General features: G+C 41.9%; 3 protein-coding genes across 3 annotated transcripts; 2 read left to right on the plus strand and 1 right to left on the minus strand.

Moving 5' to 3' along the window:
• Positions 1 to 1,076: 1,076 nt before the first annotated feature.
• On the minus strand, positions 1,077 to 3,367 carry LOC121693273 (gap junction epsilon-1 protein). The gene is made up of 3 exons (XM_042072608.1): positions 3,148 to 3,367; positions 2,573 to 2,755; positions 1,077 to 2,325 (listed from the first exon to the last, which is right to left on the minus strand). The coding sequence occupies exons 1-3, from the start codon at positions 3,184 to 3,186 to the stop codon at positions 1,930 to 1,932; spliced, it is 618 nt and encodes a 205-aa protein (XP_041928542.1). The 5' UTR covers positions 3,187 to 3,367; the 3' UTR covers positions 1,077 to 1,929.
• Positions 3,368 to 5,457: 2,090 nt separating this feature from the next.
• txlnbb (taxilin beta b) lies at positions 5,458 to 11,413 on the plus strand. The gene is made up of 10 exons (XM_042072593.1): positions 5,458 to 5,729; positions 6,697 to 6,965; positions 7,453 to 7,544; positions 7,925 to 8,095; positions 8,494 to 8,688; positions 8,958 to 9,077; positions 9,345 to 9,419; positions 9,515 to 9,607; positions 9,887 to 9,982; positions 10,568 to 11,413. The coding sequence occupies exons 2-10, from the start codon at positions 6,737 to 6,739 to the stop codon at positions 11,294 to 11,296; spliced, it is 1,800 nt and encodes a 599-aa protein (XP_041928527.1). The 5' UTR covers positions 5,458 to 5,729; positions 6,697 to 6,736; the 3' UTR covers positions 11,297 to 11,413.
• A 144-nt stretch (positions 11,414 to 11,557) lies between these two features.
• LOC121693270 lies at positions 11,558 to 14,383 on the plus strand. Its single transcript, XM_042072599.1, has 9 exons — positions 11,558 to 11,741; positions 12,001 to 12,094; positions 12,183 to 12,236; positions 12,474 to 12,519; positions 12,617 to 12,744; positions 12,930 to 13,044; positions 13,502 to 13,624; positions 13,762 to 13,899; positions 14,178 to 14,383. The coding sequence occupies exons 1-9, from the start codon at positions 11,633 to 11,635 to the stop codon at positions 14,286 to 14,288; spliced, it is 918 nt and encodes a 305-aa protein (XP_041928533.1). The 5' UTR covers positions 11,558 to 11,632; the 3' UTR covers positions 14,289 to 14,383.
• The last annotated feature ends 47 nt before the right edge of the window (positions 14,384 to 14,430 follow it).

Here is a 14,430-nt window from a genome sequence, read left to right on the forward strand (position 1 = left end):
CTGTCTCATCAAAAGATCATCCTTCAGTGGCACACACAGGCGGGAGCGTTTATTTCCATATTTTACTTTCATTTTAATCTGTCAAAAAGTGTGGGGGATAGAATCGTGTTCCAGCAAAAGTGTGTACGTTATAACACCCACATCCCCCACGCTTGCTACGCGCCTGCACAGGGGCCCCTCTCACTTTCCAGTAAACTGCAGATTTGTGGTAAATGTGTTCGGAATGTAGTCCTACATGTGATCTAAAACTGTGGGCTGTTCCATAGTTTGAGTTTTCATGTAATTACCGAATGCAAGGGCATCTGAGGTAAAGAGGACAAGAATCTGTTCCAGGCAATGTAAGAGGGTAAAGATCTGGCACAACCTTGCCACAAGCATGCACGAATCACTGGGACAGAGGAGGCAGATGTTCAAATTACAAAGCCAAACTTATGAGGTAAGCCAAAATGAGACCAGAGCGGAAAAAAGAACAACTTAAAAAGAAAAAAATCCAAATGGTTTGGGACAACTGAAAGCAGTCGCCAACTCATTCACATTAGGTCATAACAAAGATGGAGATTCCAAATGATAATCCTCATGCTAGCTAATCAGCTGTCTATGATATATTAGTACCGAGGTAACACTTCATGTAGCCTCATCTCTGAGTTGTGCAGTGAAAATAGAGAAAATGACACGCTGCTACTAACTAGCATATACTACTGCCAATTTCCTGAATGATATTACCTGAAGTTAATGAACTGATATGACCTGCTACCTCCTCTCAGCCTGGCAGGACACACTGTTCCTGTTTCTGTCCCTACAATTGTTACCCTATCTTACCAGTAGGTGTCACTAAAGAGGGAGAGAGCTTTTCCTCCTCTGCGTCACACTGGATCTATCTTTAGAAAAAGCGTACAGATTGCCCATCTAGCTAAATTATATAAATAATAGTAGTAGAATAGCATATAGAATATAAACTTGAACAAATACATGTCAATAACTGTTCGGTTTTGTGGACTGAAGGAGTTGCTGTTAATTGCATAACACACTTATGATAGTGGCTGGTGATTTAAAAGGCTTAAAAAACTACAACAAAGAATGATAGAAAGTCCATCAGAAAATGTGATACACTGGTTTAATAAATGCAGATACCTCAATGTGTAGACACCCTCAAATGAAATAACCTCAAAAAAATGTTCAACGCACCATGGATACAAAGCCATAGTTACAGGTAACAGTTAAACATGAAATGCTACACCAGACAGTACAGGGACACACAGGAAAAAAGGCCTCTAAATAATGATTTTAGTAAGATACTATTCAAAGAGAAATCATGAGAAATAGAGCTAAATGATGGTTAGTCCTGTGTATCAATTTTGAATGGGATAAATAAATCCATTACAAATCCAGTCACTTCACAGTATGTCACATTCTACCTGAGATTATACACTTACGGTCAAAATTATGGATTACTTCAGCACATACAAAAGTTTGTAGTACCCAGCCATCTGATAATGATCTCACAAATGTTGCCGATGATCTTACATCATGCACTGGCCACATGACTAAAACCTTTTGGATGCAACAAAGCATATCATAAGTCCTGGCCTTTAGTAGAGAATAATGTCACTCAAGTTGGATGGATGTTTGACAATTATTTACAAATACCAAATATGGAACATCTTCAGATGATCATTTCACATGTAGGAAAGCAAAAGCCCAGTGCTCCAGTAGCCAACCACACGTATATTCTGTAATCAAGTATAATCCTAATATCATGTACACCACAAAACAGTTCTGAGTAGACATTCGTTTCTTGAGGTACGTATACTTCCCCGCTTTTGTGTGATGTCGTGTTTGCATATGTGTGTGTGAGAAAGCGTGTTTGCCTGTGTATGTGAATGGGTGAATGTTTAAGTGTATGTTTTCTATGCAGCTTAAAGCGAAGGGTCATTGACTGTTTAAATAGCCGAGTCTCCTGCAAAGTATTTCAAAGATCTCAGCGACACACAGCACAACGGTGATGATGGTGAAAATGTACATAGCACTGAGGAAGATGGTCTTCTCAAAGTGCTCAGGCACCATACACTTGGTGAAGTTGTATGCTTTCTCCAGTGCGCTTGCATCACACATGTACAATGGGTGCACTTGGAAGCCAAACAGGTGGCTTTGGAGCCAGAAGGCCACCACTTCAAGAATGATCCGCAGGAGCACAGAGATGATGTAGAAGACAGTGTAGATGGGCCGCTCTAAGATGTCCTCTTGGTCAATGTTCTTGCAAGCAGCGTAGAGGTGGAAAACAGCCCCAGGTACGAGAACGGTCACCAGTTGTAAGGCCCAAAAAACCTTATGAGGAAGGGCAAGAATCTTGTAAGTAATTCTTACATTCATCACTATCATGTCTAAAGTGGAGAAACAGTACTCCAGTGATACAAGGCTAAAAAATGTTATGAGATCTACACATTTTTTAAATGTCATTTAATGACATTCGAAATGCATTTCAATTGAGTATATGTTTGTATTTCTTTTTCTGAACACCACATAAAAACTTCAAACACTACAATAACAAAAAGTAAGGATGGAATTCCTGTACCTGCGGAGTTATCGGTCGAAACTGGTTATAACAGAAGAGGTTGAGTTCCCTGCTGTCTGGGTCACAGCTGAAGTGAAGGGCCTCATTTCCATAAACTGCAAATCCCAGAACCCCCAAGAAGAACATGCGCACAGAGCCAAAGAACAAAGTGTGGAACTGGCCAATCACAGTGGGAGGCCGCAGCTGGATCACAAAAACAGGACAGATAGATAGATACATGAATAGATAGATAGATACACAGACAGAGAGACAAACAGATAGACAGACAGATGGACGGACAGACAGTAAGAACACATAGAGAGGCAGATATAAAGAGCAGATTAACATTCAAGGAAATTGGCATATAATTTATCTTGAACAAAAACAGCCCTTTTTCTTAACTTTAAAAAAACACAACCCCATGGTTTATCATTTATGCTATGAAAAACAAACAGTAACCGCAATCCAAATAGGTCAAACTGAGAATCGATACTTTCACACAATCTTGTTGTGACACAGACTAGCCCTCTTTTTTCCCTAGTCTTTACTGATAAACAAAACACAACATTCCCAAATACAGTCCACTGGATACTCACACATCCTTCATAGAAATTCTTGATGTAGTTTAAAGACATTGTTTAGTCCCTTTTCTATAAGTTCTGATAATCTCTGGTGCTTGGCCCTCATTGCCGAACTGCTGGCATCTGTCAAACTTTAGCTGTAACTCTCTGTTGCTCCGAATGACCTTTGCAGCAGTGCAAAGCCCCTGTGAATGCATGTTGCCTTTTCATTCCCCTAGACTTGCACCAGTGTACTCACGAGGTACCCACACCCAACAAAAAGGGCAACACAAAAGCGGTGGACATGTGCTCCCTTCATAATCCCCCCTGACCTCCGTCAGCAAAAAAAAAAAACACCGCCCTCGCACTACACAGCAAAACAGGTGAGGGGGAGACCACTTCTGGTTAAAGCTTTCTGAAACAAATATATGTTTTGCCTTAAAAACAGTATGGAAAACCAGAACATGTGAAACATACTGATGAACAATGAATAAATATTTGAATGTAAAGCATATTGGAAAAAAAACACAATTAATTTTAGATTTATTAAAGGTCCCATTGGTGTAAAGAGTCAGAACATCTGCAAATGCATTCCAACGCATTCTACAAAAACCCCCTCTGTAAGCCTGGAAAACAAAGTTGAGGTAAACCCAAGCCAAACACATCAGTATTACTCAGACAGAATGCATATGACTCTTCCCCCAGTACGTCAATGGTGAAAGTATCCCCACTAGGCAGGTAGAGGAAGCCCCTAAAGAAAAGAAAAAGCCACTGCACCAAGCGGAGTCCAGGTGGTGAGTTGTTGGTCCTCCCCATCTGGTTGGAGTGCAGGGTCTTCCTTCACACCAGCCCTGATCCATCAGAGAGCGAGCTGGAAGCAGGCTCCATCCAGGGTGCGCCGTTTCCCCTCTCCTCCTCCCCCCTCCCTTCAAGGCAAGCGCAGCACGAGCTCCACAGACAAAGCAGGTCAGATCGACATGATCGGAGGTCTGACGCTGAAAACGGCTGTGGGTGGCGGAGGGCTACTGAGCGGAGGGTCTGAATAGCAGCTGGGCCGTCTGTATACCGTGTGGACAGAGAGCAGAGCCACTGGCCTGTTACAATGCCCTCTCTGCAACAGAAGAGCAGCGAGTCAACATAAAAGCTCCAGGCTTTTCAGCTGGATGACCTGTGTGTGCTCAGTAGCCAAGGGAAAAGAGGAGAACTGCTTTAAATAGAGAGATGGATTCAACAAACCAACACCTCACAAGCCCCTCGGCATTGTAGGCTCTTGTTTTTAATGGCCATGTTTGGTTTACCACACTTGTACAGTATGATTCGGATTCCCAGGATGGCAGAGAAAATAGAATGCTTACTTAGTACATTTTGTTATCAAATATCAAAATAGTGAAGTAAGTCCCCATTTTGTTTTACACTAGTCACTTGGAATAGTTTGTGTAGTGTCTTTACAATTGCTATAAACAACTATAAATATAAACTATAAACAACAATATGATAGACCCACAATGCATCACTGAATGGTAAAGAAGGAGCAGATTTTTTGCAACCATAAAAGAATTGTTGGCCAGCACTAACACAGTCAATGGAATTCAAATTAATTCCACTATGGAACATAAAGTATTGAACATAAAAATAACAGATATAAGATAAGACAGACAGACATCAATCATCATGCTACACAATGTCCTTATGAGATGTCTCAGCATCAAATAGGAAATATTGGTGAAATAACACTGCTGGCTGGATATAGGCCTATTAGCCTACAACAAAACATATTTTACAATCTACATTCCCTGAGAGGTTTGTCATTTAGGCTATCAATATAAACAGAGGGAAAGATAAAGGAGCCACATGAGAGATTCATAGACATGGTTACATGGTTACATGGTGTGGTTAAAATAAAATATTTGAATTTGAGTTTGAAAAGGCATGAAAAGGCCCCTATGTAAAACCCACTGAATAAACTGTCCTGACACCTTACCGGTTCTGAGGTGCCACTATATCAACAAAACAAGACCATGACACCAAAAGAACCTTTGTTATTTAGTGGCACAAACACTTCTGTAGCGTATGTGACAAGACACAACGTATGTTAATCTTGCAGGGCTAAACTAGAGAATGACTTGATGATGAGGGTTTGGGCATGATGGGAACCGACTGGCCACCCTGGTGCCCCCGTAAGCCATCTGTGGGCCCTTCATCTTCATAAATGTCAATCAAAGGGGGGTGGGCGGGACTTCAGTCTGTGGTCACTCTTTACTAAACATTTGCACAATATAAAAAAATTGTCAGGCTACCGTTTCAGTCTTTGGTCTACACTAACGTTAGTGTTAAGAGAAAGTAAACAACATATATCCAATGTATGGTGTTTCCATCAGCAAGAGATACTTTTTCCATTACTGGGTAATCTCTCTGACACTCCTTTTATCTTTCGGAGGTTAGTTCTAGTTGCAGCACATGGGTTTATTTTGAGGACTGACTATCGCAGCTGCTGTGTGGGTCTGAGAGTGTGAGTGTGTGTGTGTCCGTGTGTGTGTCCGTGTGTGTGTGTGTGTGTGTGCTTCCTGGCAGCCCCCTCTAACTCCTTTCCACTCCTCTTCTCCTCACTGCCGGTCCTGGTAAGTAGCACTTCAATATTCCCATTAGTCTTTGACGCCTTGCTGCAATGTACACTGAATAGATCTCATGCATGTTGACTGTTTATATGTGACTGTTTACTTAGTGTACCTGTGTTGTTGTATTACCTCTAAAGTTTAGGCGGAGTGGTATCCAGAGTGAATGTCACATGTTGTCTCTGGGTTAAGTGTGTAAAGATACTCCATATTAGGGGAGAGCATTCTCTTATTTCCCTAGACATTCAGGAAAAGTTAATGACATCAGCAGAGTATGTTGACATAATCATTTGAAATAGACAAGGCTGTTCTGTTCATGTACTTAAGCCTGTTGAAACTTGTTGCCCCATGTCCATGTCCTTGATCTAGTGCTGCTGCAGTAAGATACTAGTTGAATGTTGAATGCTATTTACGTATCTGTTGACTGTTGTCATCCACTAATATTACAAAGAAAATGACTGCTGATAATAATTCGTTGTGTGTAGTGTTTCATGAATAAAATAGGCCCTGATGGAAAAATGGAAAAAAAGCTCTGGTAACAAATAGATAACTTGACCATATTAAGGAGGTCCCAGAATAGACAGCTGGCCCCAGAACAGGTGCCATGTGCCATGCTTGTGAGAGCAGTAAGATGGCTGAACAGACTGGCTAAATTTAACCAGATAAACACTGTCAAGTCATATGGCTGCATAGTGAGGAGGAGCCACATGGAGTAAACAGTAAACAAGCTCAAGAGCTCAAGATGACTTTTTCCGATTTGAATAGAGAATGTTCTGCCAAAAATCACAAAAAAAGATTTTATGCTAACTCCAATCTGTTTATAGCAATCCCAGAACAAATGCAGCCTAATGCAGTTGACTAAATAGCTCAAGCAAATTCGTGAGTTGACTGGATGTCAACTTAAAAGTAAACAGCAGAATGTTGCAGTAGCATAATGACACATGTTGTCTATCTCACTCATACACTCATACAGGACCCACCTCCCCATCTCCTCTCATTGACCTGACCTCACAATGGAGACATGCCGCAATCCTGCAAAGGGGCCCCTGGAAGAGACGTCGGTGGACCTGACTGATGAGCTGGGCTTGCAGTTGGAGGACATCATCAGCACCTACCAGGTGGTGGAGAAGCCAACAGATGCCGAGGAGGACGCAGGCACCGGGAAGGCTGTGGACTCCCCCCCACAGAAGGGTGGGAGCGCCAAGGATCAGAAGCTGGAGAAGAAGCTGCTCAAAAACCTCGGTAAGACATTCACAAACAATTGTCAGAAATCAATACAGAGCATGTCAGTATTATGGCTTTCACTGTATGTCTCTAAAAGTCATGCAACATCTGAGCCCCCTTAAACTGCTCAAAAGACTGTTCATCTCAGTTTGCTATTAACATGGACAACTCTCCACGCAACACAGATGGGGCAATCTATAGAGGAACACTGTCCAACCACATCTTCAACATCTCTGTTTATTTGTTATTTCCAAAGAATCCTTTGTTTTGGCTTACACAAGCCCCACAGCCTCAATAATATTGCCCTAAGCATTGCATAGTATATACTGGGCCATGCTCTAATGTAAGAGTGTAATATGCATGACATCTGATTTAACGCACACTCATATGGACAAACACACACACACACACACACAGCGGTCACCTGGGAGCCCATAAGAACTAGTGTAAATCAGGGTTGTCATATGTAAGATGTGACCATGTTCTCCACGCTCTCCTGTTCCAGGTAAGGATGCCATGCTGCTGATGCAGAGTCTCAACAAGCTGGGCACGCCTGATCAGAAGCTGGACGCTCTCATCAAGAAACATGCTGAGCTGGTGAGGCCTTTAATGTTGATGAGTATACTCAATTCCCCCCTGATATTCCTGATATTCTGGTGAAGAAACCTGTGTACTGTATATATATCTTTGTTTAGTCAGCATATACTGTACTGCTAAAGGGATAGTGCCTCTGTGCATCTATATGTTTTGGGTGAAGCATCATATTGCAACATAATAATGTGTCATCATGAATTTGAAAACATGTCATTAATCATTAATCATTGACAAATATTCAAAGACAAGGACAGTGTACTAGTAATATTAGCACCGCATGTTCTTGTGTACTTGTCTATGTTCTCCTAAGCTAAATCCCAACCTCACAACAACATTGCCACCTCAACAACCTCTTGCCTCTTCCATGTGTGACCCGTGTGCAGCTGGAGGAGCACCGTGGCGACCAGAAACAGCTGAAGGTGCTGCAGAAGAAGCTGATGCAGGTGATGAAGGAGAAGGACCAGCTCCAGAGCGAGCACAGCCGGGCCGTCCTCGCCCGCAGCAAGCTGGAGTCGCTCTGCCGCGAGCTGCAGAGACACAACAAGACCCTCAAGGTAGAGGCAAACACCACAGCTAGTGATCACGTGCCATCCATGAAACATAAGGACAATATTGTTTTCCAAGCCTTGGTTTCCTAAGTGTAGCAGTTGATAACTAGGGAACACACCACAGAGAGTGGTTCCATATGTCACCAATCAATCATAAGGACTACTTTACAAGGCCTATGTCCTATGTTTCTTACGTTGTAACACACTCCACACTCCACAATTTCCACACTCCCAACATTTTATTGGGAGTGTGTAAAACAAGCATAAAAAACAATAAAAAATATTACTTTAACAGCTTTCACTGTTCATTGTGAAGTGGTGTTTAGTAACAGTGGAAAGAGTCTGTTCACTGAGATTGTGTGTTTTTCCCTGCCCTTTACCTTTCGGTTGTCACCCACTCGCAGGAGGAAACGTTGCAAAGGTGCAGAGAGGATGACATGAAACGGAAAGATATCACCAGTCACTTCCAGAGCACCCTCTCCGACATCCAGGCCCAGATCGAGGAGCACAGCACACGCAACACCAAACTGTGCAAAGAGAACAGTGACCTGGCAGAGAAACTGAAGGGCCTCATTGCACAGTACGACCAGAGGGAGGCGGTAGGGAGCCATCCAAATGGACACAACAGCAAAACAAGCATACTCTTGCATATTTGTACAGTTATATAGCATACTTTTAGGAACAGAAGCACATATACTAGATGGATGACTGGAGGCAAATAATCTAATATAACTGTACTAATTATTAATATAATGGTCATAGGTCGTACAAGTAAGATTAAAAGACACCGTTATTTCAGTGTAAAAAAATGTTTCGCAATATTACAAATATCTTTAAATAAATTGCTGATAATGTATTTCCTCTGCAGAATCTTGAGAAGGTGTTCAAACACAGAGACCTGCAGCAGAAGCTTCTGGAGACTAAACTTTCCCAGGCCAACTTGCTGTTGAAGGAGGCTGAGGAGAAGCATAAAATAGAGAAAGAACTTGTGAGTAGGACAATGAGTGTGAAATGAGTGATTTGGCTTCAATTCCAAATCAAGTCAGATACCAAATACTGTAATATTGAAATCTGGAATTTCACATGGTTATGCATGTGTGATGTGCAAGTTTAAACATCAAATGGAAATATCACATTAGAGTGTGGTATGCATAATGCAATGGATCAGTACTTTATTCTGAAGAAATCTCATGTTAACATTTTGAATGCAGTAATTAAATTAAATGAAGCATTGTTTTTTGTCTGCTGTCAATAGCTCCTGAAGCAGACTGCAGAGGCAAGACTGACAGTGAAACTTCTGAGAGAAGCTGAAAATGACATGAAAGCACAAGTACGCTGCTGATAAACAGATTTGCTTAATTTGATGTATCCGATTTTTTTTATTGACTTTAGCCTGTCTGACTGATGCCCTTTTGCTTTTTGAAGCTTGCTGTGTACTCTGAGAAGTTTGATGAGTTCCAGGGCACTGTGTCCAAAAGCAGTGGTGTGTATGCTAGCTTCAAGCAGGACATGGATAAGGCAAGTCTCGTTTAATAACTGCTGCACATTAACTCATCTGTATGACCACTAATGGTAAAAATGGTAAATAGACTCGGTACTCTTCCGAGCACTCAAAGCACTTTACAGTTTCTTACCTCACATTTACCCATTCACACACACACACACTCGATGGCAGAGGCTGCCATGCAAGGTGCCAACCTGCATACTAAGCTCTATCTCTAATAAAGCAATGGGATAAACAGTTCTTTCAGTTGACCTAAGTAAATGAAAGATAATAATTGTGTTGTCTCTTTGTAGATGTCTAAGAAGATGAGGAAGCTGGAGAAAGAGGCAAATGGATGGAAGTCTCGCTTTGATGGCTGCAACAAGGCCCTGGTGGACATGGTCTCAGAAGTAGGTTAATCTACTTTAATTAAAGCAACACCAAATAACTTTCCTTCTGTTGCACGCACGCTATTTGTTTATCCAGCACCGGCTTTGCAAATAATGATGTCCACAGATAAGGTAGAATATTTTGCATGACTTATAAAAGTACGATGTATTGCGACATCAGATGCAAGTCAAATTTGTAGTTCCTTATGTCTCATTCCTTCGAACTACTGAAACGATTTTGGAAACATTATTTTAAGGTATAAAAAACTCTTTGGTGTTGCTTTAAATGTAATTTACAGTTGGAAATGTTGAAAAGTCACCAAATTTGAATGTGTGATTGTTTCATCTCTGCTGATTTTTTATTTATTTTGTAAAGCACTACTGGGTTCGATGACTTGGCTGTATATTTAACTATCTATTCTGAGACTGAAACAACCCATGTTCACATTCAAAGAGGATCAAAAACATACCATGCTTTTAGAAAGATGGGGGATGTTACCTTCAAAAGGTTTTCTCTGACAGTTAAGATCCACACCAGGGAAAAAGGAGAAATGCTCAGTGAGTTTTCAATTCTAACACTTATTTTTTCTTTGATATGTATCTCAGAAAGTGGTTCGGGACAAAGAAATTGAGCTCATGACAACGAAGAACCAGAAGCTTGAGCAGCTCTGCCGGGCTCTGCAGGAGGAGAGGAAGAGCCTGCACCAGAAGCTCCAGGGGGCAGACAAGGCCGGAGCCCCCATGGAACAAACACCTGCAGTGGCTACAGCAGAGACACCCGCAGCTGCTCAGGCAGAGACACCTGCAGCTCTTACAGAGGAAAAGCCTGCTACCTCCGGGGAGAAGATGAAGCCTGCAGAGACATCAGAGGAGAAGCCCAAGGAGATGGAGACGCTGGCTCCACCAGCACCTGTTACAACACCAGCTGAGCCACCGAAAGCTGCCGCCGCCACCCCGGTATCCCCACTGACCAAAGAGCTGTCCAGTCTGAAGGCCCAGCAGGCGCGGCTCAAGGAGATTGCCGCCAACTTCACCATCTCTCACATCATACCTCAAGACGTTCTGTTGGCGGCCGGGCAGAGTGACTCTGAGGACGAGGGCGAGCACAAGGAGGCCACAGTGGCCCCACAAGAGCCTGCAGGTGCCAACGTGGTTGCTAGCCCTGAGCAGACACAGAATCAGAGCCCAGAGCTGGAGAAGGAATCTGAGTCCTTACCGGCCCCTGTAGAGGAGCAGCAGAGTGTGGAATCAGTGCAGGTCAATGGGTGCCAAGCAGAGACCCTGGTATCCGAGCAGCAGGAAAAGAGAGATAAGGAGATGGAGAGTGTTGACTAAATATCCTCTAAATGGCTTTCATTTTTATTAAAAAATAATAACAATTTTACATTGACACTGCCTTTCTTTGTAACAATAAAGCCAGCAATAAAGCTCAACTGGATAATTATGGTTGGAGATATGCATCCTGTGTCTGTTTATGGACATGAAAATGATTAGACTGATTAGAATAGAACAAAGTACCATAAAACATGAAGGGGGAAACAATCGATTGTCGTACGCCTATATAGCCTACCGACTTGAGGTCGCGTTGACACAGGGTTGGGATTGCTTAACTAACACATCTCACTTACTATAAATATCTTTGCTGAGACTTTGATACCAACGGTCGGCAAAATGGCTGAGACGACGGCTGACTCTCCTGAAACGCTTGTAAACACATTGACAAAGTTTATTTTAACCGGGAGAAGCTTACTACAAATTGCACAAGGAGAAGTCGTAACTGGTAGGCTCTGGAATAATGCGAACTGTGTTCTTGCTTTTCGAACATCACTATGTAGTTCGCTAATTGTCTGAAATTTACTTATCTAGTAGGCTAGCCTAACACTATTATTATCGTGAATAATGTTAATAACTAACTACCTTGGAGGACTTAAAATTGGCCTGTGGACAGAGGCTTACCAAAATAGCTCCTTGCAGTTTGGCCGAAGGCTAACCATACTGTCTTTTCCTAACTGAGAAAAATGTCTTACTTATTTATTTAGGATCCTTGCAAGATTTCATTAGGAACAAAATCAGTATTGAGAGACCAAAATCACTTCTGGGGTTGATCGCAGCAGGAGCTGAATTATACAAAGGGTAATAAAATATTAATTACAATTAGGGCAAATTAAATTAGTTTCATCATCAGACCTCTGCTCTGAAGTCTCTTTCAAATGCCCTGCAGTTTATCTGTGAAGAAGAAAAAGGAAGCGGAGGACCTTTGGGGCAGCAAGTTCCGGTATGATATAGTTCAAGTTATTTCAAAAAGGCTTCCGCACTACTTGAAGAGTGATAAAAATAGCCTACAGAGTTAGACAAGCCCTTTTTAAAACAAAAATGATAGGATGAGATTGAACACTGGCCATGTGTGACCTGCTCTAATCTTTAGATAAGATAACAATGTAATAAGGATGTAGATGAGATGCCCTCTGTTTGGCGGTCAAATTTCATAAGACATTTTTATCACCTCTTTTAGCCATGCAGAAGTACGAGAGGTAGTAGAGGACCTTTTACAGCTCGGTGTACGTTGACAGTCTTTCTTCTTTCTCCTCTAAACCATATTCATTTCCAGGTCATTCAGACACATAATTTAACCATTTCCCCAATGGTCTTCTGCAGGCCGACTGGGATGCATTCCTGGAGGGGCTGGACAATGAGCTTCAACCAAGGAATGATGCTCTAAGCCAGACAGTGGCAGTGACCTCTCTGGCAGCTGAGACTGTGTTCACGGATGGCCGAACTGGGACGTGAGTTGGTACATGCAGAACTCAGTCACCTATACTCATGCAAAGCGTCTTGTTATTCTTCTGGGGTGATATAATGGATAATTTTTTAACCTGGAATACTTACAAAAGAGGTCATTGTCAATGATTGCATCTTTGCACGTTTTCATGGGTGCTTCTCTCTTTGTATGCATTATATTTGTATGCAGTGATGTGAGTTTAAGGAAATACTTGGGGAAAGGCAGTAAAACCCTGCTGGTTTTAATTCGGCAGTTCTCCTGCCTACTTTGCCGCCTCCATTTCAAGGAGCTACAGGCCCGTCAGGTATGACTTCCCCCGGTCATCTCCACTGAGCTATCTGTCTGTCTGTGAAGGTTAGAGTCTGGCAGTACAGGCAGTTGGAATAACAATACCTTGTGCCACATATGTGTACTGGACACTTTCAGAAAAAGAGTGGAAAAGTTTGTGTCAAGAACAGGCAATTTTTAACTCAGTTCTCTTTGCCTTGCAATGCTATGTACAGACGCTTTGGGTTTCATTCATGTTGAAAGTATACCATCTTAATATATGTTTTCCTGTTAAGATGTAGAAGTCCCTTCTAGAGATATTGCAGAATGTAGTTGAGGAAGCAATATTAAAATCAGTGTTCTCAAATGTGGTATGTTTTTTAAAGGAAAATAGAATGACACATGCGTACATTCTGGTATACATTCTGGTTTGCTGAGAAAAAAACTTTTAAAGCCGATTTACAGCACACATGTCCCGTGTTTACTGCTCATAGGAGGACCTAGATCTGAGATCCATCCGAGTGGTGGTAGTTTCATTTGGCTGCCAGGAGGGGGCACTAGATTGGCTGAAGGAAACAGGTTGCCCTTATGACATGTTGCTGGACCCACAGAGGAATGTAAGCCAAACTGTCACCTATGCATCTTATCATCCTTGTTGTAAATAAAAACATCTGTATACTCTTGAATAGACTCATCAGTTAGTTAAACTAAATTATGTTATGATTTTATAATGTAAAGGCGACTGTTTTATCAGGTGTACACTGCATTTGGCTTTGGAGTGTCTCTCTTGCAAGTCTTGCGTTTTAACAACATGCTTCAGTACTCTGAGTTTATCCTCAGCAACCTTGAGTTCCCACGGCCGTTGCCAACTATTCAGGATGATATGTTCCAGGTGGGTCTCCCTCACTAAATCAAGGGTTAAGACAGGTGTTTAGTTGACCCTATTTACAGCTGTAGTGTAAACACATGTTGAAAATTCATGATGAAAAATTACATATAAATATTGGGTGTTCTCTTATGTTGTGGTTTTATGTGGTTTTATAATACTGCATTAAGGGCCAGATGCCCTCTAATTTTGCTAGATATTTGTTTGCCTTGTTGACTGCAATCGTTTAGTGCAGTCATCATGATTTGAAGGTGTTTACATTAGAGTGATGCACTTTCTTTCAGCTGGGTGGCGATGTTCTCCTGGATGACTGTGGTAGAGTTCTCTTTTCACACAGCTGCACCAGCCCCTTGGACAGGCCAGGAGTGGACGACATCCTATCTGCCATCAGTTAACCACTGTAAATAAACAAGGAAGCATGTCACAATGTAAACCCAATGTAAAATTGAAAATGCCATAAACATGGCAAATAAATGATGACAATGATGCATCCCACTGTCCTTTGACTGTAGGCGTAATTGACACTACTGCTCATCA

This window comes from Alosa sapidissima, chromosome 19 (assembly GCF_018492685.1).
Source record: "Alosa sapidissima isolate fAloSap1 chromosome 19, fAloSap1.pri, whole genome shotgun sequence".
NCBI lineage: Eukaryota > Metazoa > Chordata > Actinopteri > Clupeiformes > Clupeidae > Alosa > Alosa sapidissima.